Here is a 27,325-nt window from a genome sequence, read left to right as displayed (position 1 = left end):
AGACTCAAGTCTGTTGTGTCATCTGGTAAATACAGAGTTTCTCCACATACAGGAAATTAACTGTGCAAGATGGTCAATATTACTGGTACATGAAATGTGACAGAATAATTATGAATTGACAAAAAGGGGGTAAACAAGAGAGTTTAGCTTCTACACTCAGATAAACAAACCTTTGTCTGTTGTCTGTGCTAGATTTCTCTAAATAAATTTCAGCACAAATAATTTGTATGTCTTTGCTGCTGTTAAATGTAAACAAAGCACATTATGCCAGGCAAGTAGTGACAAAATGTTTATTTAATAATCAACAATGTCCCATACTCTTCCCAAGGCTATGCTAATTTCTACAAAGTGTTCAAACCCCGTAACAAAAAAAAGAAAGGGTACAGTTCAAAAATCATGCTTCCCTTCCGATGAAAACTGCATAGATTCATACAAACAAAACCTTGTGTCAACATTTTGGCCAGGTACACAATTTTATCTTTAACTTTTCTTTAATGTATATATCATAATTTCTATATTTATTTTTAATTATTTGTATTAAATATTTTTTGTTTTCATTTTTTAATCTCTAACTTTTCTCAAATGTATACAATGCAATTTATATTTATTTGTAACCTTTTTTGTTTGTTTTTATTTCATATTATCTCTATCATTACATGATAATGCAGACCTGCCCTTCACTACACACTGGAATTAGCAGTTTAAATCCAAAGGTTCAGGGATCAGGTCTGACGTCTATAGAAAGTGATGAAGATGTAACACAAACTGTCTTTAAAGGGATGTTGTGGGACCGTGTCCCACTACCGTGGACCACATCCTCCCACTCAGGTCGCAGGACTCTCTCACTGTCCCTGATCCTGACGTTCCTTCAGAGCCTGTATTGCTTTTCGGTAAAGATCTATGAGGAGACAGGGTCATCTTTTTTTAAATTAAATCTGTGATTTCATTTCATTTCAGAGTCCACAGTGTTATTGTATTTGATTTGAAGATGGAAGAAGTGGACGAGGCTCACCAAAGGTTGCAGACAGGTCCACAGGTTGATTGTAAGCTCCAGACATTTCCTCCGTGTTGATCTTGTTCTTCCTTTTTACTTTGACAACTCTCTTCTTCTTCTTCTTTTCCCCTTTAGCTACACATAAGAAAAAATATGTTGTATTTACTCTCTGATACAGTAAAAAAATAAATAAATAAATAAATAAAAACAGAAAGGCCATTGATAACCATACTCAACCTTTAAGCGGCTTCTCATCATTGCTTGGTGATTCTGGCACGTCTGGAGTCTCCTCTTTCACTTTTTTTTTGCGCTTCGGTTTGACGTTTTTCGGGGGGATCAGAGCACTGCTGGCTCTTTCTCTGTGACCAGTGTTTTCTTGCTCTCCTTCATTGCCATCACCCTCCTCTTCACCTTCATGTTCATTTCCTTCATCTTGATCTTTTTCACCTTTCTTGACCGTAACCGGCTTTTTCTTCTTCTTTGTCTTGAGCGTCTTTTTCAGAGTGGCTTCCTGTCAATAAAAGAGCTGTGTGAGTTTAATTCAACATTTGTGAATTGTAACATTAATCTGATGTAGCATTATTTTAAACGGCCTTGCAATTATGAAAAACAAATACAAAAGTCATAAAAAAAAATATAATAAAATTAATTAATTCCCCTCATTGTGTTAATCAAAACTGAACACTTATTTTTTTGTAAAGGTAGAATTTGTGCCTGAGCTGCGGATGTCATTTCATGTTACGTGTGTAAGTCATAAAGTAGCTGCTAAGTGTAGTTTTGATAAAGGGAGCAATGTATTTTTCTGACCTTTTGCAGCATGTTTCTAATGGGCTGCAGCTTTCCTTCAGTCTTTGTCTTCTTCTCCTTTTCTTTTGGCCGATGAACCTGGCGAAGGTCTGACTTGCTGGATCGCATTCTGACATTAGAAAACATTTAACACAAAGTCCAGATCAAGAGATACATCACACTTTAAGTTTATGCTGATCTGTGCAATATCTGTGTAAAAGAAAGCCTTAAATGTGAGGGCCTCTCTTACCTTTCTCCCTTGGTTTTCTTGCGAACTTTCTCTGATTTCCAGGTCTTTTCCTGCTCTCTTGGTTCTAGAGGCCTCCTGCTGTCTTGAGCTACACGAGTGCACAGCTCGGGGTAATCCAGATAAACTGCTCGCAGCAACCAGCGAAGGCCACGGAGAGTCTTTCTGTCCGACCAGCGACGCAGGTCCATTAAGGCTGAACAAGGCTCCTGAGAGGGAAAAGACAGAAGGTTTGTCAGTTCAGTTCAATTCCAAAGAACCTTTTTTGGCATGATCATTGCGAAAAAGTATTGCCAAAGCACATTTTAACAGTTGTTTTTCACAGGGAACAGTACAAAGCACGAACAACAACTATATCAGCATTATATCATGCAAATTGAACATATGAATGGACATCAGCAACAAATATTAAAAACATAATAATAATGAAAAAATACAAATAATAAAATAATATGGTAATAATAATAGTAAAGTGTGTGTGTGTGTGTGTGTGTGTGTGTGTGTGTGTGTGTGTGCGTGTGCGCTTTATGTGTTCTCCCAGCAGGATTGGTAATTTGTTAATGTGGGTAATGAGGTCAAAATTAGGAAGTTTGTGTTTGAATTTGGGGAAATATTTCGTCTGGACTGGCTGGAGTTTTGCACATTCTGTTGTTCTGTCGGTCACCCTGAAAAGTCTGTTTCAGTGTCCTTGAGAGATTTATGTATTTTGTGACCATTAACACTTACTATATGGCACAAAGAGCGGCTCTGGTTGACCAGCTTCTCCAGTGAAAGAATCTCAATCAGCTCATTTCCCAGCAGAGCGTTCATTTTGTCCTGTTTGTTGGCCAACCTGAAAAAAAAAGGCTTCAGTTACCCAGTGATCAGTTATTTGGTGTTTCCCTCAACTGGCCACTAGAGAGCGCTGTTTACTCTGCACACACATAAGGTAGCTATAAAGCTTAATATAATTACACTAATAGCGGTTTCCCGGCCACTCTGGGTTGTTTCAGCAGGTCGGCGAGAACCTCTTTGACCTCCTTTATCCTCTGCCTGTCACAGGAGTCCACCACAAAGATGATCCCATGTGCCTCCCCACAGAGCTCCCTCCAGGCTCCTCTGGACTCTGCTGAACCCCCCACATCCAACAAGCTGACCAGGTAGTTCTCCACCTGCAGCTCGTTTCTGACGCAGCCATGGGTGGGTCCTGCCTCCACACCATGCGGCACTGAAAAGATCGGGAGGTACAGGTAGATTATTAGTGGTGATTCTTCTTTAAGCACTTCCAGAGTCTTAAAGTCACTGTTGAATTACCTCTTAACATCCCTCTGACGGAGGATGTTTTTCCTGCTTTGTCAAGACCAACCACCAGAATGGTCACTTTCCTGCAGAGGAGCACACACAGTGTAGAGTTTCACTTAAAGAGCTTAAGGAGCTAACTTACAGCTGTAAATTAACCCTTTAAAACCTGGGTTGACATTAGTTTTCTTGTACAGCATTCAGATGCCTTTCACAAGCATTTAAACCTCTGAAACCTGAGAAAACTGGTTTGATTTTCATTCAAAAACTGAAAATTATGTAAAAAGGTGACAAGAAACTGATCTGAACATTATCTTTGGGGTGATTATGAGATATTATCAACAAGGACAAATGTCCAGAAAACAATATTTATAATTCTCTAAACTATATTTTAAGAACTATGTTACAGAAAAAAGAGGAAATATAATTATTAAATGTATTTAAATTTTTTTTGTACTTTCTTGATTTCCTTTTTTGTTTTTTACTTTTTGTGTTTATTTTAAGGTAATTTTTCTTTCTTTTCTTTTTTTTTTTTTTTTTTTTACAAATGTATTGCTTATTTTCATATTCTTGCCAATTCACAGCTTTACATGCCAATTCATACCATACAAAAATGCCAAAGGGAAACAACGTAATTTTCAGATCAGTTCCTGTGAACCAGCAATACGAGGATTTTATTTGACCAAATGTGGTGAATCTAATAGGTTTAACTTTGTGATCAAGCTGATTAAACCCTTGTTTTTTTTAGCTTTGTGGTAGAGAGACATTTTGCCAAATGCAGCACATGCATCAGATAAATTGATTGAGACTCAAGACAAAAAAATGTGTTACCTGATTGGCTCCTGTATTTTGGAGACCCAGGTGCAGCAGTTGCTCATCAGGTTGAACATGTTTACTTGAGGTAAGCAAGGTGAGCACAGAGGCCACCATCTTCTCTGGAACTGGTACCTGCGAACAGATGGTCTGCCTTACTGTGACTCACACACACTTACAGACAAACAGAGCTGGCTGTTTGAGTCAGTGGAGCTATGGCCAGCACAAAGGTGCTTTGTGTCACCTGTGGGTTTAGGAGACTTTTACAGATGGTCAGACATTCAGGCAATTATTTGACTGCCCAGTGTCTGTCTTTTCCCTCCCCAAAATCTTAAAGTAGCTGTATTAGCACTCTTTAGCACTTTAGTTTCTTGGATGACTAAATAATCAGAAACAAACAACAGAACAAGTTTCTCTGCATTCATTCGTACCACAATCGATCAAACATGAGCTCAGTAGACGCTCTCTGCTACCATCGTGTGTGTGGAACTGTGAGTGGTCCTCTCAAGTCGTGTAATACACACACAGCTGGTGTGTCTGAGGCAGTCAGGCCATGTGCTAAAAAAAACACTGGCAGATCTTTCAGTCCTTTGTCCAGTGCATCTGTTGAGACGACGTAATCTCTTAAAGCCAGTTTAGAACGGCCTGCTTTTATCGTGTTGTTAACAAGCTGACCCATATCTGTTTTGGCTATAAAAGACAGCGAGGTCACATCCACCCTGCTGTAGTGTCCGTGAGGACATTTCCCATGTTTGAGAAGAGTATTTTGCATTGGAAATCTGAACTTTAAGCATTTTAGATAAGGGCTTCAACTAATGAGTATTTTCTGGATTCCTCAATCTGTAAGTCTAAAACATCAACAAATCCAAAACCATATTCAGTTTGCCATCATATATGAAGAAGAAGCTAAAACTGGAGAATCTTTGACATTTTTGCTCAGAAAATAACTTTAATTATTATTCCTTTATCAAAACAGTTGCAGATTAATTTGCTGTCTAATGACAAATCGATTGTTCCAAATGTGCAGCTCTGTATTAGACATTTGAGCAGCATTTTGTTTATTCTGACAAATAATAGAGTAATAGTAACTACTATGGTGTGTTTTGGTCTAATTTAATGTTTGATTCTGGTCGATATTTTGTAAATATATCAATGTTAATATATATATGTTGATTTTTGTTATACCAGAAAGCATACATGAAATGAAAAATGGAATATTAAGCCCATAGAATAATCAGTAAAGTGCAGTAAAAAAAATCCCAACATGCAGTAATTATAATCATAAAAACCTGTTGATATAAACACCAACCTACAGCATATTACTTTGTGTTTATCACTAATATAAATACATATATATAAATACTCTATATTTGTGTTCATATTTTTGTAATAACTTAATAAAAATCACTACGCCTAACAGCACAATTTAAAAAAAGGTATGCATAACAGCAACACAACAATCCACACAGGCATTGGGCAAACAGTACACATGAGTGGGTAATTATTGGATTAAAATAAAGCATTTTAAACTTAGTGGACATTCGTAGTACCTGATACCACTGAGCAACTACATCACAGGTGCAACATTTAAGATAAGTTAAAGAATACTTACAGCAGCAGGTCTATGTCCATGCATTTGTTTGGGTGCTCGTCTCTACTAACATCTTGTACCCACCAGCCGCAGAACTAATCAGGCTCACACTAAGCTTCTGGTCACCCCATGTGGGAGGTACAACCTGGAAAACGTTGTATTGGTGTTTTAGCCAATCCCAGAGTCACCTGAGCTGAACACTAATCCCATTGGATGGCATGGTTCTTCTTTATGTCTGTCCAGGGGAACAAAATGTGTCTCATGGTGTGACCTGTGACGTCTGATGATCTCCTGTGAGTGGCTCCGTGCAGAGCGTTTGGACGGATTTAGGATGCACAACTTTAGTCGCTCTGTAAGAGAATGACATCATTACAGTGGTGATGGCCAGGTGTTGTCACACTACAATGTACTGTATGTGAGACAGGTTTACAGGTATAATTGGAGCTAAACCTTTATAGAGACCTATTTTCTATTGTGAGTTACATCTTGATTGAATTAGATGTAGCATGATGATAATTTCAAAATAACGCTAATACGGATTGTATCTGATTTGCATGTCACTATGTTTATACTCATATTTATTGATGAGTGCACCAACCTATGCTCTACTATTATGTGCATATTTGAATTTTTGAAGGTCAAATATTGTATAAAGTCAGATTTTCACATATTTTTTAACTTATCAAGCTACTATGAAAAACTATGAAAATGCACACAGTCTGTATTCAGTAATGTCAGTCTATAAATGAGCCATCAGGAGTTCTTTGAAGTTGTGATTTCACAGATATATTATATAAAGGTAGAAAGTGCTGCAAGAGTCCCATTACAGTTAGTGCTGATGACTGTGCTGAAATGCCACAGTGTGAGAAAAATGTGTTTTTTTTCATTAAAGCATATAACAAAGTCCGAGTACAAACCCAAAATGCAAGTATTAACCTGCAAATTAGCATAATATGGGACCTTTAAAGATATATCATCAAAGAGATAAAAAATTTTAAATAAAGGTCTAGTGTGTGGGATTTAGGGGCAACTTTTGGCAGAAATTGAATGCAATATACACAGCTATGTTTTTATTAGTTGATAATCACCTGGAAATAAGAGTTGTGTTTTTGTTACCTTAGAATGAGACGTTTTTATTTATATATGGAGCAGGTCTTCTTCCACGGAGTCCACCATGTTATCAGAGTGTAATCAAAGACTCTAGATACAGCCACTCACATTTTCACATTAACTGCCAAACTTCTCCTTCACGCTTGGCTCACAGGAGAAGTTTCAGTTGGTTGCAATCTTCAACCTCACAGGCAGATGCCATGAAATCCTTCACGCAAGACCTTTAAAACAAAATAAGATAAGAGAAGATTTATTTATTAGACCCACAGTGAGGGAATTTGCATTGTTACAGTAGGAAAAGGGATAAGGCAAAACAAGATGCATCAGGAAAAAACACAAAATAATAAATAAATACATAAAGCAATACATCGTAAGTCAACAGGCTGAAAGGCTGAATTATTATTGCATGAAAAAAGTATGAATATTGCACTTTAGGATATTGATATAATACATTTTTCTGACTGTAAATAATGATGTTCAGGTGCAACAGCAGGTCATTAACATTTACAGTGGATCAACTCATTACGTAATGGCATTAATACAATCATAAAGTCCAACACATGTTGTAATGCAGCATGAGCCACTAGATGGCGACACATTCACAGGATCTATATTCAGAAGCTGCTGGGCTGGGCACCTCCTGTCTCTGTAAATAATAAAATGACTTTATTTACAAGCCCTTGACATGCTTGACAAGACAAATTGTTGCAGCTAAATCTCAGTCTACTTAAAGCTGAACGTACATATTTTTATTTGCAGGCCAAACACAAACGCCAATCCACAGCACTGATTATTTCATATCCTAATGTTTATACATGAAAATGTAAAGAAAATGGATTGAGGAGCAGAGCTTCTGTACATTTAATGAAATTATACTAAACTCATAAAAATGTTCACTAAAAGCTTTTAGAGAGGTACAGCGATTGTTTGTGTGCAGGCCTTATCTCATTATGACATTACACTGACAGCCAATCAGGCTCTGCTCTCCTCTGCTGAGTAGACTCATCCTAGACTCTGACCACAGCCGTGCATCAGCTGACACACACACACACAAATACACACACACTCAAACACCCCCACATATGTACGCACACACAGCAAAAACAGCAGCAGCTGAGGACCACACCCTCATCTGCTCCTGTTCTCCACATTGCAAACATGCTTTAAAGACCCTCACTGCTGATTTTGCAATCCGAGTGTCAGATGGACAACTAGCTTCTGTTGTAATATATTAGATTTAAAGGAGTAATTCAATATTTCGGGAGATAAACCTTTTCGTTTTCTGTCCGAAAGGAAGATAAGATGATACTTGTCTTTTTTTTTTTTTTTTTTTAATTTTCACAAAAACTGCTTTTGAAGAGGGATCAGCCATGTAGTCATGAATGAGTAATCAGGTCTTTATTGTTTTATGGTGTTGTATTATATCACAGTCTGTGTCTTGTATTGTTCTGACTGTATTTTCAGTTTTGTGTATTGCACTGTCTCCTCTGTTTGTTTGTTTTTTACATTTATTTTACTGTTTTTTTAAAGGCCCATCAGTGCATTAGCTTTGCAAATTAGCTTAGGTTTTACATGCTGTAGTGTGGCATCCTTTGATGATACGTACTTGTCCCTATACAAATAATTTAATTTAAAAAAAGATGTACGTAATCAAAAGCTATGAGCCAGTTAGCTTGGCTTTGCATAAAGACTGGAAGTAGGGGGAAACCGCTTGCCTGGCTCTGTCCAAAGGTCACAGAAATCTGCCTAGCAGCACCTAAAGTTGAGTAGTTGACAAATAATGTCTTTTATTTTTCATCTCTACAAAATTAAAATGTATGAGATGATGGATTGGTTAGGTTTAGGCAAGAGGAGAGAGACTGATTAGGTATAGGTTTGGGTTAAAATACAGCGCTCTAAATAAGCGCTACAAGGGGCGCGAGCATAGGGAGACCTTCATTTTTTTTTAAAAATTAAAAAATAAACGTTAAAAGTTCCTTATTAAAACCCAAGTCAGTTAATTGAAGGCCCATTATAAAACAAGTAAAACCATTAATAATGATAATGAATAAGTAACAGCTAGAAACTGAAAGGATTTATATTAGAATAGAAGATAAGATCTGAAGATAAGTGCTGATCGAATTGAAATAGATAGCATGATATAATTTAAATTAAAATACATCCGTTTAAAAAGTTGATATAAGAAGAGCTTAAAGTATTAAAAATGCCAATAGTTTGTTTTTTTTAATAAATAAAAAAAACTGGTAAGAAGGTCACAGTAAGCCAATCAGAGGCAGAGTAAACCAGAGTACAGCTGGTCTCTCCTCACCTAGGAAATTTAAATTAGCGGTGGGATGGTCTTCAAGCTCAGCTAAGCTAACTATCTCCTCATTGCATTTTCACATTTACCCTGCAGCCAAAGTGATATCTCCTTATCTAACTATTGGCAAGAAAGCAAAGGCATATTTCCCAAAATATTGAACTATCCCTTTAAAATTACGACAAAGTGTCTTGTAAAGAATTTGAAACATGGACAGGCAGCGTGTCCTTTCGCTGACCTGCTCGGCTGGTAACTCTGTGCACATGCCTGGTGCTCTGTAATGAGGTTTCCGTCTTCCTCTTCCTCTGTGTCCCCACACAGCCTCAGCAGTCTGAAGCCACTGACCCACACCGCTGCTTCACCAAACACATGCATTATTAATGACAAGCCTGCGTAGGTGGTGTCGACCACTGATGAGATCTGATTAGACAGGAAGAGGTCAACATGTTTTGGATGTGTTGTGTTGAAACTATCAGTTCACCGTGAAATATATACATTTGTTTTGTAGTCTCAGGGTAAGTGACAGGTACATCTATACTTAGTAAAGATATGGTTCATTTAGGGGCATGTTGACATCAAGCTAAGCCACACAGAGATTAGTTTTGCAATGGAAATGTTGCTCCACCACAGATTGTCTCTTTCTCATGGGCCCTCCAAACTGACAGTCCGTGTTTGCAGAAGTAGTCGAGCAAACATCAAACTGGTTGGATTCTGGGTCACAAAGTGTAACTGCTGTCCAGTGAGCGTGTGGCTTTGACAAATAGTAATATAATGAGGAAGTGTCAAAGAATGAGAATGAGAGGATGGAGTAAAATTTAAATGGTTGATTCAGTGAGTGTGTGTGTGCGTGTGCTGCACCTGTTTGTGTGGCTGCTTCACTTGGAGACTTGCAGGTCACCACAACAAGGCCAAGTCCTCCCTGCCGGTGGAGACTAAAAATGGAAGCACAGAGAAACTGATCTCCCAGAGTTCGCCCTCCTCGCAGAGCTCCCACTTGGACGGGACAAATACTGGATGTAATAAAACTACAGTACATGTTCTCACTGTATCAGTGGCAGATAGTTTGGCAAAAGAAGTGCAGAGAGAGTGACATGTGAACATAAAAAGTGGTGTTCCTCTCAATTCACAATACATTTTTTTTCTTACTGATTATTTCTTACTGAAGTTATTTGAGATGGGCTCTGAGTAGTAGTAGTAGTACTAGCATTGGCAGTAGTAGTTGTAGCAACAGTAAAGGCTACTCAAGGCCACAGTGACCGGACAAGATATCACATACAGGGCTGCTCAAAATAGCTGAATCATGCACCAGATAAATGCATGCATATTTCCACAGTTTCTGTTCATAGCTTGATAATTCAGCTCCTAGTTTCCATTAACACTGAATATTTCTGCCTGCAATTTGTAACATTTGTAAAGCAGATGCATGCAGCTGTGTTGCTCTTTTTACATGAAAATCTAGTGCTTTCCCTATACTCAGTAATGTGTAGCAAAATGTAAATTCAGAAATAATTAATAAAATAGGATAAAATTAAGTGAAAAATATTTTACAAAGGGATACAATAACACAATATTTACAATATTTATGTTTGGGGTTGTCTTTTGTCTGTTTTTTACAGGAATTCCTTCCAAGACTATTTTAGTTTAAAGTCTAAAACTATCATTAATGCTACAAATAAATGTGAAAAATTGAAATAAAAATGTAAAAAGTGGACTTTAGGGAAAAACAAAACTAGTTTAAATGATATGTATTTACAAAACTAAAAAAATATACAGGGAATTAGTCTAGATTATCTTAGATTTTAGTCATTGTCAATTTGGTCAATTTTGACTATACAAAAAAGTAATTATTATTATTATTACTACTACTACTACTACATGACCGGGAATAAATTACCTTCACAACATCTTTTGTTTGTGTTGTTAAACCTATCCTGACCTCTGAACTTAAATAGTACCCCTCATAAATACCGCCCATGATATTAATAATACTAAAAAGAAAACTAAAACTGAAACCAAAACTAAAAAATGTAAACAATAAAAACACGAGTGAAACGAGCAAACCCACTCTGAAAACTACACTGAACTGAAAACAAAAGTAAAAATCAATGAACCACACAAAACTACATTAAATCTGCTTTGCACATGTCTGTCTGTCTTAAGGAGTCTTATCATATCTAATCTCTGATCTGTTTTACTTTGAAGGTAACCGCCCATCACGTCCGGTGTTCCTGTGTGTGTGTGTTTGTGTGTGACTTGACGCTGCTGCTGAATTGACAGCGCATCAAAAGACAGAAAACACGAGCTGCCAGCAGCCGCACAACTATGCCCACACGGAGACACCCAGACCTCCTACAGCCGGCAGTCCGGCTCTTCAGCCGGAGGGAACGTGAGTGTTTTTAACGCGGAATAATTAACTTTAACCCACAGATGAGCAGAGAGTTTTCCGATGATCGCCGGCTTTGTCCTTCCTGACAGCGCTGAGCAGCACTGACGGTGCAACAACGGCGCTGCTCTCGCTGCGGACCGTGAGGTGGTTTCCTCGGGACTAAACTGGGTGGTAACGCCACGTACGACGATATACGAGACAATCAAACAAATCGCTTTGTGTGGGGTAGCAGCCGAGCGCTGAAGTGAAACACTATGTGAAACCGGCGATGATCAACTTGGTGGAAAGTTGGGAGAGAAGGCGCATCAAAAGAAGTACTTAGAAAAAAGTGATGTTTTTGGAGCACGCGACTGCAAGTTCAGTCTGACGCCAGCGACCGACACATCATCTGTTGCAGAAAAATTTGATAATATAATGTGCGAAGTGGCCATGGAGGAGCAGGAGCGGGAGATCTCGGACATAGACCCGCAGGAGAGCTCCACGGTGGTGGCGGAGAACGGAGTCATGCTGGTGGTGAATCACAGCCGGATCCGGGCTCCCTGGAGCGTCGTGCTGGCCACCGTGCTCTACTTGGCGGAGTTCATCACCGCCGGCGTGCTCTGCAGCATGTACCACAAGACCGACGATGTCATCTGGATGGGCTTCACCATCGCCTTCATGCTGCTGCCCGCCTTCCTCATCCAGCTTGCGCTCACGTTCATCCACAGGGACCTGGGTCGGGACCGGCCCCTGGTGCTCTTCCTGCACCTGCTGCTGCTGGGCCCTCTAATCAGGTAGGTCACAGTCAGGTGGTCTGGGGGTGGTTAAATATTTAAAGGACAATTCACTACAAATCATGATACTTTGCATTTGTGAAACATACTTGATGGTGTTTACTCAACCTTTTTGTCAGTCTATGGTGGGTGTGTTTGTGGAAATTTTCTAAAACTAACAACAAACAGCAACACTAATAAGTTTGTTTAGATTTGCAGAACAGCCATGTCTTTTCAAAGTGGACTGGCCCTGTTATTATAGAAACGTTTGGATGTGTTTCTATAAATACTCAATGCTCATGCCGCCACTGTAAGTGCTACAAAAGTAAAATAATCTGCATTGTTACAGCTGCAAAGGGATATCAAAGCGAGGTATGTACAAGATAAATAGAGCAAAAAGAACAGTATAAGTTGTTTTTTTGTTGTTTGTTTTTAAAGACGCAAAAGAAGTAGAAATAGGAATTAAGAAAACAAAATAGAGGAAAAAGGACAGTTTAAATAGTAAAAAAAAAAAAAACAATAAGAAAAATTAAACAGTGAAAAAATATATTAAAAATATCTACATATAAATATGATATGATAAATTGCAAGTTAGCTGTTTTGATAGTCAAATAATTTTTTAGTATTTTTTAAAAATAAAAAATGTCAACTATTTGTTGATTCCAGCTTCTTAAATGGGATAATTGAATGCTTTTCATTGATATAAATGATAGCAAACTAGATATCTTTAGTTTTTTGAGTCTTGGTCAGACAGAACAAGACATTTGAAGAAGCCGTGAAGAATTTCAGCTACATGTTAGACACAAAACATTAACTGAGAAAACTTGCAGATTAATCTTAATGGGCAATTTAAAAAAAACAAACAACCAGTAAGTTTGTTTAAATTTACTGAGGACTAATATCTTTTTAAACTGGACTTGCAATATTTATAGAGAAAAATTTGGATTTTTTTTCCTCTTTAAATACTCATTACTCATGTATCTGCAGTGAGTGCTGCAAAGAGTAGTAGTTTTGATAATCTAATGATGGTTTTACTCATTTTTTTAAAGCAGAAATTACAAATATTTGTTGGTTTCAGCCTATTAAATGTGATACTTTTTATAATTTTCTTTGACATAAATGATAGTATACTGAATATCTTTGGTTCTTGGGGTGTTGGTTCGACACAAGACATTTGAAGATACCATGAATAATTTTTACCATTTTCTGACGTATTAGATACAGAATAATTAATTGAGAAAACTGACAAGCATCTATAACAGAAATAATCGTTATATGCAGCCCCACATCTTATTGACGTAGTTGGCTATCCATCTCACTGGGCGTTCATATTCCATTTGCAGTGCAATAAAATTAATGGATACAAATTAACAATCTCTGCTGAGTGCATAGAAGCACTGCAAGCATCTTTGAGAGCCAACATGATGCTGCAGTAGAAGACAGAATATGAAGGATGCTGACCAGAGCTAAAACGATCATTAGTAGAACAACAGAAAATGAATCAGCAAATATTTTGATAATGGAATAACAGTTCCTTTCATTTTCAAGCAAAATCAATAATAAAAAAGTCAAATATCAGCTCTGTCTGCAAAATTGTGATGGGCATTTTTAGGACCCAAGAAAGAAAACTTTGCCCGTGTAAACACGTTTTTGAGGGGTTTGGGATGCTCGAAAACTCATGAAAATTGGCACACGCTTTAGAATTGGTGAAAATTACAAATTTTAGCAGTGACACGGCTCAGGTGGGGTCGGGGGCTCCATAGCTCCCCCCAAACACATGCCATGGTTGGGATAAAGTTCCTTTGATGTTCACAAAATTTGAGTGAATTATCGCTTTTATCTTTAAGAACATATTCAATTTTTAGATTTTTTTTTTCTTGATTTTCCAAATGTTAATGTTGGACTTCAGGATGCACAAGAACCCATGAAACTTTGCACGCATGTTCAAACCACTAATTATTTTGATTTGGAGGTCCAGTTGGGCTTGGACATAGCACCTCAACTCTATGGTACCCATAAATTACTGATCGCCTTTGAACACTTTTATTTTGCCTTTGTTATACTTGAAAACTCACAAAATTTGGCACACACGTCAAAACTTGTGAACATTGCGAAAATATGTAGTGACTGGGTTCGTGTGTGTGTAGCGGCCTCAATAGCGCCCCCAAATGTGAGGAACACCGGAAGTGTTAGAACACTTGCAATACATCATATCCAGCACCCCTCAGTCAGCAAACGTCTAAACTCGTGTGTGTAGCATCTGTATATGAACGACCATGTCAGCTTGAGGTTTCACAAATTAAAATTATACAAAAGTAATTGTTAGCTGCAGCCTCAGTAATGACTGTCCTTTCAAACCGGTCAGTCAGTGTACATCAGCATCAATCTGCTGCAGCTAATCAATTACATCTCATCAACCACATTAATCTGTTATCATAGTCTGTCGCAGCATGCTGATTTTTGCGCTGAATGAGAAACATAGATTTGGCACTCATGAACTGAATCACACTCCAGATGGAAAGCCTGTCCAGTCTGAGGAACAGGAGGGACGATGACTAAACAGAACAAACTCCCACCTCGTCATTAGTGTTGCTCAGAGATAAGAATGAATCTGAAGTCTTCCTCGATGTGTGTGGTGACAGTTGAGCCTCCTGCAGTCTAGACTCTAAAACCAGTCGGTCAAACGACTCTGCAGAGCTGGCACCCGCCCTGGTAACACATCCGTCACATTTATGGCTCGCACGCCCCTCACTTGTATGACCTCATCTCTGGATAATGGCACCCAAAGGCCTTCAGTGTTGCAGACCAGTCAAACCATTAATCAGGTCTCCTAGGTCAAGGAGGAGAGGAGAGTTTATCAGAACCAGAGTTTATCAAAAATTGATTAGTTAACTGACAGAAAATAAATTGGCAACAATTTTGATCATCGATGAATCATTTTAGCATTTTTTTTAGCAAAAAACCTAAACATTTCCTGGTTTAACATTTCCTTAAATGTGAGAATTTCATGTTTTTTGTCACATATGATCAGGAACTGAATAGCTTTGGACTTTTGGGAAGTTACAGAGCGCTTGTTCCACTATTTTCTGAAATTATATAGATAAAAATATTAATCAAGAAAATAATGAGCAGATTAATTGATAAAGAAAATAATGGTAGTTGCAGCTCTGCTGCAGATGTCTTGAAATATTGCAGCTGTTTTTATTGTTTCAACTCAAAGCAGTGGAGATCTTTTTGAGAAAAAAAAGTGCTATTTGTAACATTCCTACGGAGGAAGGTGTTGCACTTTAGCGACAGTTGATCTCAGCCGAGGGACCTGTTTGGCGAAACGTGACTCATGCATGATGGTGTAGGCGGGGACTTAAACCCTCTGAAATTCAAATCTACACCTGATACTCCCTTTCTTTCTCTCTGAACTTTGATAAGTCAACAGTGCGCCCTGAGGTGCTGCTGAATCTACAGCATATATGAGTTAATTGAAGGGTGTGTTGTTTTTATAGGACAAGAAATTCAACTTTGTCCTCAGCTCTTGCAAGTTTATGTGTCACAGGAAAAATGTTTTGCAGGAGAAAGTGTTACTAAAAGGCATGTAAATAACTTGATTTGTGGCTCGGCTTCAGAGGATCCTAAAATATAACGAGATATCAAAACAGTGTGCAGACATAAGAGAAAAATATGTAGATAAAAGATGTTTAAATAAAGATCTAGGAGAGCTGCAGAAGAATCAGCCTTAGCAATGGCAGTCAGAAGACCGGGAATGATCTTATCACGAATGCTGAGCCAACAGATTTGAGCGCAGCCATTGTTTAATGTAGCGTGTCAGAACAGATAAAACTGTTTAGGAATACAGCACAAGGCTCACATACTTCCGTCTTTACCAGTTGTGATGAGTTTGAGCCAAAAGTGCCTTACAAATCAGAACAATGCAACACTAAACGTGTTGCAATGTAAGTATTGCACCAGGAGACCAGATTTTTCTTTAAATGCAGCGGTGCCCCATGCAGATTTGCAATTCCCACATATAACCGGTCCAAGGGCAGACGAAGGTCTATAATTATTAACACTGCAGAGATAAAGCCACTCATGATATTGTAGGAGACGGACTGACCGCCTGCAGCTCCATAGTCTATTTCTATCTGCAATGAGAGTGTAAGCGAGGCGACACTTTCAGTCAGTCAGCTTGCTGAGGCCTGTAGCTTAGCAGAGTTGTTTGAAGAATGCGTGAGTTACGTCACATTTTGGCTGAGAGGAACTTGCAGAGCAACAGCAGAGCTGCTGGAGGTATTAATGATGATCTGAATTTCACAGACAATGTGTGACTTAACTCTCAAGACGTTCACTAAACTCTGGAGGTGCTGCGTCACAAAGAAGTGAACTTACAACACCTCTGTTGTTCCTCATGTCTGCTCGAGGCTGCGCTAGCTGCTAGCAGCATAACACACCCAAATCTCCTGAATAAATGTTCAAGTTGTGGTTAATTTGGGCACCATGTTTTGACAAAAAAGAATAGGTGGGGAAAAAAGACGTTATTGTTGATTCAAATGCATTAAATTTGGTCACTACTTTTTTCAACTTGTCTGTTTTAGAGGATTATTGTGAGAGCCTCAAAATGAAGCAAGCATGAGGCCCTAAACAGAGCAAACAAAAAAGCTGCCTAGTTATAATGAAGCAAAATACTCACAATGACAATGTTAACATGTTGACATTCAGCAGATATGATGTTTGTGTGTTCACTGTCATAGTTAAGTATATGAGCATGCTAAAATTTGCATGAAACATTAAGTACAACTGAAGTATATTCGAATGTTATTAAAATAAACACATATTTGGTCATAAAACAAGAATTGGCCAAACGATACATCTTACTCATTGATGGTGCTAGAGGCAGTATGTGACTTGATGATCAGCAAGGGCGGACACGCTTTTAGCAAAATGCTTCCCCCTTGTTAACCTGCCATTGCTGTGCTTCCCCTCGGGGTCTGAATCCAGAAACCAATCATATCCAGACCCATTACGGATAAATTATTGAAAATTATTACATTTTGACAGAGTGTTTCTATTTTAACTGGTGGAGCATTAGTTGCTCCAGGTCTAGCAGACAAGGGGCATGTTCAATCTTAAAACGGTAGGCAACGTTTTGCTACAGCTGCGGATTAAACGTTTTCTTGAAACAGTGTGCACCAGGCTTTGAGATATGTTTTCTCCTTTTTGGCGGGTGTGACAGTAGCAAAGTTTATATAAACCAAATTCTGGTGGCTATACTTATTGTGCATACAATTTTAGTTTTTATTTCACGCTTGCTTTTGCAATGTAGACATACATTTTCCCACCCTAATAAAGTCCCTTTAAAGTAAACTGAAGTCAACCCCACAACGCACTGCTGTTTCTGTTTATATAAACATTTTTCCAACTTTTTGTCAGCGCTGAACGCAGCCCAGTCAACAGACCGTTTGTATGTGTTGAATCATCTCACATAATGGTACTCAGCCTCTGATAGGCATTGTGACACGAGTGAATGCGGGGGGGCAAGGGGTCAGGCACTTTGTTAACAATGACTAAATAGCCTGTTGATTAAAGGAAAAGGAAATGTTTTAATGGCAAACCTTCTGATAGTTGTTTAGATTTCTCAGTCTGGACTGGGGCTGTCTGACTGAGCCAAGCTGCGAGCACGCTAAAACTATTCAAGCTTGTCCAGCTCAACAAACTCAGCTGCTAAAACCAAACGCAGCTGCTACCTGTCAGCTACACACACTTCTTTATGATCCTGCACACGTCTCTCCTCCACCTAAGAATGCTTTGGTAATGCCAGTGATTCAAAGCAGTCAGCCACAAACATGAAACAGGTTTTAAAGGGACAGTTCACCCCTTCTTACCCTTTAGAGATATTCATCAATCTGGATCATTATGATGTGAGCTGTGTTGGAGATGTTTGCCCTCTCTTAAATATATCGACTTGTGGTGATATGGTTGGCAGGGTTAGTTTGGTAAAAGAAAATAGTTCCTACATGAAACTGCTCATAATTAGGTCCATGGATTATCTGGAGTAACCGGGGCATGATTTCTGGAAAGAGACATTGCTGCTGAATTTTGAATTTTGGTGCTTTTATCACCTCAAGTTGAGTGCCATCTAGTTCCATTACATTAGAGAAAAGGCAGACATCTCCAACAATATCTCTAACACTCTGCAGCTCACACTAAAACAATCTAGATTGATAAATAGCGCTACAGGTAAGAGCAAATATATGTGTTTTCGATTTTAGGGTGAACTGTCCTTTATTATCGAAGCGAGATTCCATCTCCAGTTAGCATAATTATTAATGTTTCTTGCAGTTTTCATCTGTTACACTGAGCTTTCTCTGATGTTTTCAATGTGGCCAGAAAACAAGTAGTAGTGTTGCCATAGCAGAACATTTTCTCCTGTTATATTTGAAGCTCTTCTCATTCCACGCTGTGCTGCTGTAAACAATCACCTCTGCTCCCTCTTGGCTCAGATGGGAGGTTTCCTGTGACTCAGGGATGGTGGTGTAATTTGCTGATCTTGTGGCTACACGGTCAAACATACCGCGTCTGCTATCAAAAGCGGAAATTCAAGTCACAATTTTTACACATGACAGCACATAAACCTTGTGTTGCTTGTTTTGGAGTTAGAACTGCAATGATTAACCTATTAGTTTGTCAAAAATTAAATTAATCCCCTAGTAATTTGATGACTGATAAATCAGTTTGAGTTTTTTTTTTTTTTTTCAAGAAAAAAAGGAAAACTTCTCTGATTCCAGCTTCTGAAATGGAAATATTTTCTGTTTCTTTACTCCTTTATGACAATGAACTGAATATCTTTTAGTTTGTTGCAAAACAAGACATTTGAGGACATCGGATTAAACCTTTGGAAGCACTGATCAACCTTTTTCACCATTGTCTGACATTTTATAGACCAAACAAGTCAGTAATTAACTAACAATGATAGTATATTAGTTGCAGCTGAATTTAGAAGTTGCAGTATCCTCTCAGTCAACATGGCCACATAAAGACGGGGGTCGGATTATTTGCAGCTTGTCTTGACTTGTCTCCTCATATGATCCTGCTCTTGAAGCAAGGACAGAGACTACATAATTACAATGTCAACTTGGACTAGTCTCAGCACGCAGAGCTTCTTGTTGTGTGTCTGTGTTTCACAAACACTTCATGGTCTGACGAGGATGTGTTAATGTGATGAGCCTGATGAGGTAATCCCAAGTGACCAAAACAAGAGGCTCTTGCTAAAGAGCTTTTGAAAGAATTTCCTGAATGCTGTGACGCCCTTTAGTCAGAAAAACACCAGTATTTCAGTCTTTTGACTTCTTTTTAAAGCCAGTTACCTTTTGGTTCATGTGGTATGTGTTACACCACACTGCTGTAATCACTCAGAGGGAACAGATTGCATGTTCAGACTGCAAATACAGAGCGGTAGTCTGTGTGTTTCCTTTTAGAAATCCATGAGTCGCTGCCTCGGAAGCTGCATATTGATTCTCTTGGCTAATGCATTCATCAGCCCTGCTGTTTTCCCCTCTCCTAAGTGAAATTCAGTCTGAATCCTAAGTGCACGCTGGCTCGAGTTCAGTACCCTCACACTGCCTCCTCGGCTCCATTGTGCTGCCAGGTTTCCAGGGAAAGGATGTCAGTAAATCAGCTTTTTGTGGCCCTCGCTGTTTCTCTATCTTAGACCTTGTACACTTAAATTACCCTCATCTGCCTGTGGCTATCTCTCTGGGAGGAAATATACTCAAAGTGTGTGTTAGTTTAGCTATAAAAGCCTTCTGCCAAATAATGGCTTGATTTCGCCTGCCAGCCTCTGGACGTTTGGGTCAAATACAGTTCAGGGATGAGTGTGAGAACTTGGCACTGTGCCGCATTTGCACTGTGAGGAAAGAGTACAGTATCACCACTCGTAGCAGCTGAAGCAACATGTCCGACTGCCGACTCCGGAGGGTCTGGACAGCAGCATGTAGCTGAACCAAGGAGGAGCAGATTCAAGTCAAATGTCCAAAGTTTGCTATTTTGGAGCAAAAGATAACATTCCAGCACAGTGATGTGAGATTTAGAGCTGCAGTGGGACTCGAGGGCGAGGTCTGCATGTCAAACACAGATGTGCAGCACTGTGTGGTAGTTTCATGTCATTTCACAAGTGTTATTGTGGGATTATAATGTTGACATTTTGTTGTTTGCAGGTGGAAACCTGACTCTTCCAACTTGGATAGTTGGTTTCCTTATTGCAGCTTAAGCATTGGATTATTAATTCTCAAGGTCAGGGCGTTTATTGTCATACGCCCAGTTTGAACAAGCTTTCACGCACAGTGAAATTCTTCCTTTGGCTTCCAGTCTGAATGCATTTTAACATGAAAGATAAGTCATAGAAGGAGAAAAATATTCTAATAAATACAAGAATGTAAGAAGAAAAAAAATACATCCCAAGGATTTAAGAAAAAAGAAAATAATGAAGTATCCAGAGAACACTATGGACAATTTACAAACATAAAGTCTTAATACAAATATACAGTTTCAAAAAACATACAAATATGCAGAATTATTACACAGCATCAGACACTATCTGTGCACTTCCAAAAACTAGTTAGCAAGTATTTTAATATATTTTTTATGCAGAAACAATTATATTTGCCAGAAACTCAAATATTTGTTGAAGACTCAAATACTTTCTTAAAGTTGGCAGTCTGCACAGAGGGCAGGGCCGGTTTATTTGAATTGCACAATTTACCAACAAGGAATTTCAAAGTGCTTTATAAAACATGAAAAGCATCGAGACAAAGCGCAAAAGAAACACATTATAAAAGGACATTTCAATACAATTAAAACCTGTTAAAGAGCCAGAAGATAGATAAAAACAAGCTACAATATTAAGAGAGGTATTAAATACAAGACAAGAAAAGAAGATCCCGCACTTCTCTTGCTCAGCGTCACATTTGCTGGTTATACTGACGTTTCAGTCCCTCTGGACCTTCGTCAAGAGTATTAATATTAGTATTAATTAATAAATGCTGTTTACAAAGGTCCAGAGGTGCCAGAATGTTAGTATAACCAATAAATTGTGATGCTGAGCAAAAGCAGTGTACGGGATCTTCTTTTTAGGGTGGAAGTGATACATTCCAGCGCACCTGCATCTGAGATTTTTGGATGTGCGAATATCTCCCTTCCTATAAAAAACAAGAATATAAGTTGCAGTGCAGTTTAAGAAATTAGTAAATATCTAATTTAATAAAAGGCAGCAACAAACAGAAAAAAAATCTTTAGCCTTGATTTGAAAGAACTGAGAGTTGCTGCAGACCTGCAGTTTTTTGGGAGATACATGGTGCATAAAAACTAAACACTGCTTTTCCATGTTTATTTTTGACTCTGCAAAAAGAAGCAGACCTTTCAGGGACGACCTGGGAGGTCTGGATGGTTCATAATGTAGCAGAAGGTCAGAAATGTATCTGAAGCATTTAGTGATTTATAAACCAAGAGCAGTATTTTTAAATCTACTCTGTCAGACAGAAAGTCAGAGCAGAAACCTCTTGCTGTGGAAAACATGTTTCCCTCTTCATGATTTCACTCCTGTGGCTGAACAAGGGGAGTATTTACCTTGCAAACGTTAAGAGAACCACACCCAGAGATTTTCAGTTGATCCATTCAAGCCTATAGAAACTGTGTTGTCTTTCTTCTGCCTGCCCTCTGCTGGACTCTCAGCGTGGTGCTTGTGTTTGTTTAGCTGTGATTTACAAAGATAGCTCTGTTTATCATTGATCAGCGCTGTGTCCATGAAAAATACTCCGACCCAGATTCCAGAAGTCGGGATGTTGTGTGAAACATAAATAAAACAGAATGCAATGATTTGCAAACCCTCTCTGGCATACAGTGGGGAAAATAAGTATTCAACATGTCACAATTTTCACCATACATATTTTTTTCCAGTGCACCTATTCACGTTAATTTTAGCACAGTTTGTTTTTGTATTCAATGCTGGCTTCAAGACACTTCCTGTAAAAGACACTAATCTCTTTTAGTGTTCAGATGGGATTTTGGCTCATTCTTTCCAATAGACATTATTTAAATATTCAATTCAGGGGGCTGCTCCTGAATCTTGAAATCAAAATTCCACTTTCAAAACATTAGCAATAAGGGTCCTCAGTTCCCAAATGCTCACTGAGTGCTGTAAAAAAAAAAAAAAAGGTGATGTAATAGAGGTAAACATGCTCCTATCCCAACTTTTTTGGAACGTGTTGCAGACATTAAATTCAGAATTAATATATATTTACAAAAAAAACAATTAAGTTCATCTGTTTGAACATTAAATACCTTGTTTTTGTACTTATTCAATTGAATATGCAAATTATTGTATTCTGTTCTGGTAACTGAAGTATAACACTGCACTGCCACCTGTTGGTGTGTAAATGTGACTTCACTCTCACTCACCCTGTTATTCCGTCCTCAGGTGTTTAGAGGCTCTGGTGATCTACTTCAAGGCGGGGGAAAAGGAGGAGCCGTACGTAACAATCTCTAGGAAGATCAGTCTGAAGAAGGGCCAGGGGACGCCAATGGAGTGGGAAATTGGCCAGTCTGAGCGCAACCTGGCCACCCACAGAAACGCCTTCAAACGCTGCGCAATCATCCAGGCTTTTCTGGGCTCTGCGCCTCAACTGACACTCCAGCTGTACGCCACCATCCAGGAGAAATACTTGCTGCCTGCAAGATGTAAGAATGACAGAGGGTTCATGCTACTGTTCTGCTTACTATATGAGCATCTTATCACGCTTACAGTGTTGTACTCTGAGGAGTATTTATGGTTGACAGCTCTTTGAGACCACAATGTGACTCATCATCCTTAATGAATACTGTACACATTAAAGTAAATGTTACTGCCACTTTAGTGTATATTAATACAGTAAAGTAAGGATGAAAGATTTTAAATAACTTACATAACCTAGTAAGTCTCTTTTTCTGTATTTCTCTCTACAGTTTTCAATTCAGTTCAATTTTATTTATAAAGCCCAACATCACAAATCACAACTTGCATCAGAGGGCTTTACAACATACGACATCCGTCTCCCAAAACAACTTTTAACAGGGAAAAAAATGGTATAAAGCTTAGGAAGAGCAACTTAGGAGGTATCCCTCTTCAGATGTAGACATAAATGCTTATCTTTTCACTTAAAAAAAATGGAACAGTAAAAAAAATAAACATAACGAGCAGCAACAGTAGTAACCAATAACATACATTTCTCTCTGCTTGTATCTCCTCTCCCTCTCTCTCTCACAAACACACACACACACACACACACACATTAAAACTGATCCATAGAGGGACATTAATGGATGCACTGAGTTTGACAACAATACATTCAATAATTGTGCAGATAATTCAGTCTGGATCTGAGCGATGAAATGAAAAAGTGCTTGTACCATACGAGCACTTGAAAGTACATTTTAGAGCATTATTTTCCTTATCAAGGTTTTACATAAGGTTGTTTTGTTTTTTTTCTCACGAGTTTTATTTTATGAGACTTACTGTAAGTGAATACATGTCGATATGCTATGATAACTTTATGTTTATAATACAGGGAGTTCTCTGTGCTTCTGATCACTGGAGACGAGATTATTGAATGTTGCAGTGATGTGATGCTGACTTGTGTTTGTTTTCAGTGGCTCTGATGATCATCACCCTGATGTCCATCACATACGGTGCTCTCGTGTGCAACGTCCTCGCCATCCAGATCAGATACGACGATTACAAAGTGCGACTGCGCCCTTTCGCCTACCTGTGCGTGATCGTGTGGAGAGGGTTGGAGATCGCCACTCGTATCACCGCTCTGGTCCTCTTCAGCACGGCGCTCACGCACTGGGTGATCCTGGTTGGCATGGCTAACCTGCTCTTCTTCTTCTTCCTCCCCTGGGTCGAGTTCTGGGCCAAGAAAGGCTCACTGACTGAGAACGTGGACAAAAACTTCTCTGTGCTGGGCACCACGGTGGTGCTGTGCATGGTCACGCTGCTCTACTCCTGCATCAACACCTTCTGCTGGTCAGCAGTGCAGCTGGACCTCTCCCACCGAGAGCTCATCGAGAGGAAGCAGCGCTGGGACCGCTTGGCCATGTACTACACTGGACGCTTTGTGGAGAACTTCCTCCTCATCACACTCTGGTATTTCTTCAAGTCGGACTTCTACGAGTACGTGTGTGCACCGCTGCTGGCCGTGCAGCTGCTGATCTGCTACAGCCTAGCAGTGCTCTTCATGCTGCTCTTCCACCAGTTCGGCCACCCCTGCAGACGCCTCTTCAAGTACAACGTGCACGACTGTTTGCACTGCGTCTGCTGCCGTCCAGGAAGGAGGGGAGCGAGCAGTCGACGAGGTAAGCCTCCGCCCTCTTACTCTACTACTGCAACCATGGTACTGATGCCAGAGGAGCCACGGGAGCTGCTGGACCCCCAAAACTCACAACCCCTCGACCTCACCAGTCAGCTGGGGGAGCGGGAGACGGCTATAGTTGAAGACACGATGGATGCAGCTTGAAGAGTGTTTGAGGGGAATTACATGAACAGGCTAGAGAACAAACTTTTCCTCGTAAATGCACTAAACTTTACTCATTCGTGGTTGTGAGGTTCAGGTTAACTCCTGACGTCTTTATCGAGGGTGATTACGTACACTCGGGGCACAGCGAGGCCCCAGTACACCAAAGAATGTAGCATGTCGAGATATGCACAAAGGCCGCCTTGAGAGAGCAGCAGTGGGTCATGCACAGGACTGAGCCAGGTGTGCGGGAAACGTGCCAAGAGTGTCCGAAAGACTGACCGGGACACCCCCAAGTTTACTTCCTCTCAGGGTTTTGACACCATGGACGCCCCCTCCTTTGCACTTGATTGCATCTGCACTTAACAGACAAAAAAAAAAACAGCAGGGGGGCAAGAAAAGGTCTGAAAAGATGAAAATAGCTTCCTCATACCCAACTTTAAATCTGCTGTGATGAATGCCTTGTGTTATTCACTGTTCAGTCTGGTTGCCCAGAGAAATAGGTTTTAGTTTGGAAAAAAAAAAAAAAGAGGAAACACACAATAGTTGGTGAAAATATTCTATTGAAACTGGGGAAAATTCAAACTTAAAGGGATAGTTCGGACTTTTTGAAGTTGGGTTATATGAGGTTCTTCTTCATAGGAGGTGTATTACATACACTGGATGTCAGTCTGCACGGCCCCAGTTCGGAAAACAGGCATAAGGACCCCCACGGAAGCAACATAATCTACTGCTGGAGAGAGGTCAGCAACAAAACATATTTTAGCCACCTAAAAATAATATCAGTGTTAGTGTACACTATATTGAGAGTATTTTTACTGCTTTACCTTTCCCAAAGTCACTCTCGTCAAAGCCACCAAACTCAGAAAAACAGTAATTTTAGCTCACTGAACGCAGAGCTGCTGGCGCGCTGCTGCTTTGATCAGTAACTTTGTGTTATTGCGTGATCTGAGCTTACCATTTAAAAAGGCCAAATTCACACAATAACACAAACAAAATAACTGATCTTGGCAGCAGTAGACCAGCAGTTCTTGTGTTCAGAAATGTTAAATCACTGTTTTTCTCAATGGAGTCTGGCTTTGAAGAGAACAATGTCACGGCTTCATTTTCTTGTTGTAAATCACTGTCTGACGGAAGTGAGCAGTGAAAATACTCTCAGTATAGCGTACACTTAAACCAGGAAGACAAATCCAAAGTCTGGCTCAGGGCCAGTCTAGGACAGATTTTAAATGGCCCGCAGCTTGTTTTTCAAAATACACTGTAAGTGGCCTGCTACATAATATTTGTTAATCAAGCAAAATCACATGCATGTTTTCTGTTCATCTCACAATGGCAGGACTATCATACAGTTTTTTAGACTTGCATCAAGTAGCAACTGATGTGTTTTCATAAGCAGATGGTCAACAAGTAAAAAAAAAACTATAACAGCAGACATTTCCTGCTGGGCAACAGACATGGTCACAAAAAAAGAAGCATAAAGTTGACAGCGAGGATCGCCACTTTCAGGAACAATGGAAAGTTGAATGCTTTTATACCAAGCAGTTGCTTGTGTCCCATTTGTATGTGATTTCTAATTAAAGCTATATAATGTGAGAGGCAGCTGGCCCCCAGGTATTTCCACATTATCTAATCCGACCCCCATTTAATAAAGTTTGTACACAGCTGACTTAACCCTTTGAAACCGGAGCAAATTGGCTTGACTTCTTTCAAAAAACATGGAAAAAATTTGAAATTTGGAACAAGAAATGACTGATGAGATATTAGTAAAGTTACAAAAAAGTGAAAATTAACACAAAAAAGAAAAATATCAGGAACAGGAGATAACCTGAAAAAAGTGCCAAATTAAAATAAAAATAATATTAAATAGATTTTTTTTTTCTGTAACCAAAATTTAAATATGTAATTACATCATTTAAAATATGGGACATTTTCCTCTAGGGTTCTTTTTGGATAACTTTCTAATGATTTTCTCTCTATTTTGCTAATTATCAGGCAATTTTCTTGTTACCTTTTAATAATTCATTGTAATTTGCAGTACATTTTATGCCAAGTTGTTGATTGCATGTTTTTGAAAGAAACTGAATCAGTCTTCTCAGTTTTTATGGGTTAAAAGCTTGTGAAAGGTGTCAGAAGAACTGATGATGATTCAGGTGGTTTAAGGGTTAAACTGATGTAGATTGTTTTTAAGGCAAAACTCTTTTTAAAGTCCATTTTTGACTCCAGCCTGTTTCTCCAAACTGGGGGTGTACTGACTGACGTCCACTGTATGTAACACACTGTCTATGTATAAGTGCCACACACAACTCCACTTAAAAAAAATGTGAACTATCCCTTTAAGCTTCCAGCTGATGGTGCGTTAACCACACTGATACTGCATAAGCTCCTACATTATCGAAGTGCTTCACAATTTGCTCATTTTTTAAATTGTTTTGTCTTGTTTGTTCGTTCAGTGCCTTGACTACTGTTGTTTTACTTGAAACTTAAATAAAATAAACTGATGTCCACACATTTGCTTTTGATCACTCCTTCTCCTCTC

The 27,325-nt window shown here is 39.0% G+C and overlaps 2 protein-coding genes and 1 long non-coding RNA gene across 4 annotated transcripts; 1 reads left to right on the top strand and 2 right to left on the bottom strand.

Moving 5' to 3' along the window:
* Positions 1 to 276: 276 nt before the first annotated feature.
* Positions 277 to 10,660, bottom strand: arl13a (ARF like GTPase 13A). The gene is made up of 13 exons (XM_088080929.1): positions 9,977 to 10,660; positions 9,357 to 9,471; positions 6,928 to 7,040; positions 5,731 to 6,059; positions 4,137 to 4,253; positions 3,321 to 3,391; positions 2,982 to 3,234; positions 2,754 to 2,859; positions 2,031 to 2,236; positions 1,802 to 1,910; positions 1,232 to 1,505; positions 1,013 to 1,129; positions 277 to 898 (listed from the first exon to the last, which is right to left on the bottom strand). Exons 4-13 carry the CDS (start codon positions 5,748 to 5,750, stop codon positions 843 to 845), a joined length of 1,329 nt encoding a protein of 442 aa, XP_087937055.1. The 5' UTR covers positions 5,751 to 6,059; positions 6,928 to 7,040; positions 9,357 to 9,471; positions 9,977 to 10,660; the 3' UTR covers positions 277 to 842.
* On the top strand, positions 10,022 to 27,297 carry xkrx (XK related X-linked). Of its 2 annotated transcripts, XM_088080928.1 has the most exons (5): positions 10,022 to 10,134; positions 11,321 to 11,504; positions 11,594 to 12,277; positions 22,719 to 22,978; positions 23,927 to 27,297. In XM_088080928.1, exons 3-5 carry the CDS (start codon positions 11,919 to 11,921, stop codon positions 24,790 to 24,792), a joined length of 1,485 nt encoding a protein of 494 aa, XP_087937054.1. In that variant the 5' UTR covers positions 10,022 to 10,134; positions 11,321 to 11,504; positions 11,594 to 11,918; the 3' UTR covers positions 24,793 to 27,297. The 2 variants fall into 2 exon arrangements, with proteins under 2 accessions (XP_087937054.1, XP_042349893.1); XM_042493959.2 differs by having other exon boundaries at positions 11,321 to 12,277.
* LOC148188874 (uncharacterized) lies at positions 14,200 to 22,835 on the bottom strand. The gene is made up of 2 exons (XR_015777231.1): positions 22,700 to 22,835; positions 14,200 to 15,086 (listed from the first exon to the last, which is right to left on the bottom strand). It is a non-coding gene; the product is annotated as an uncharacterized LOC148188874 (long non-coding RNA).
* Positions 27,298 to 27,325: the final 28 nt, after the last annotated feature.

Source organism: Plectropomus leopardus, chromosome 8 (genome assembly GCF_026936395.1).
Source record: "Plectropomus leopardus strain MGB_pleo_1.0 chromosome 8, ASM2693639v1, whole genome shotgun sequence".
Lineage (NCBI taxonomy): Eukaryota > Metazoa > Chordata > Actinopteri > Perciformes > Serranidae > Plectropomus > Plectropomus leopardus.
This window is presented reverse-complemented; position numbering and strand designations above follow the sequence as displayed.

Bases quoted from the DNA above. Each gene is read 5' to 3' on its own strand.
- arl13a (XM_088080929.1), bottom strand. From the start codon at position 5,750: ATGGACATAGACCTGCTGCT. The intron at 1,911-2,030 runs GTAAGAGAGGCC...TTCTAATGTCAG, and splicing joins AAGAAAACCAAGGGAGAAAG to AATGCGATCCAGCAAGTCAG. The intron at 1,506-1,801 runs GTCAGAAAAATA...TTTTATTGACAG, and splicing joins TTAGAAACATGCTGCAAAAG to GAAGCCACTCTGAAAAAGAC.
- xkrx (XM_088080928.1), top strand. From the start codon at position 11,919: ATGTGCGAAGTGGCCATGGAGGAGCAGGAGCGGGAGATCTCGGACATA. The intron at 12,278-22,718 runs GTAGGTCACAGT...TTCCGTCCTCAG, and splicing joins CTGCTGGGCCCTCTAATCAG to GTGTTTAGAGGCTCTGGTGA. The intron at 22,979-23,926 runs GTAAGAATGACA...GTTTGTTTTCAG, and splicing joins ATACTTGCTGCCTGCAAGAT to TGGCTCTGATGATCATCACC.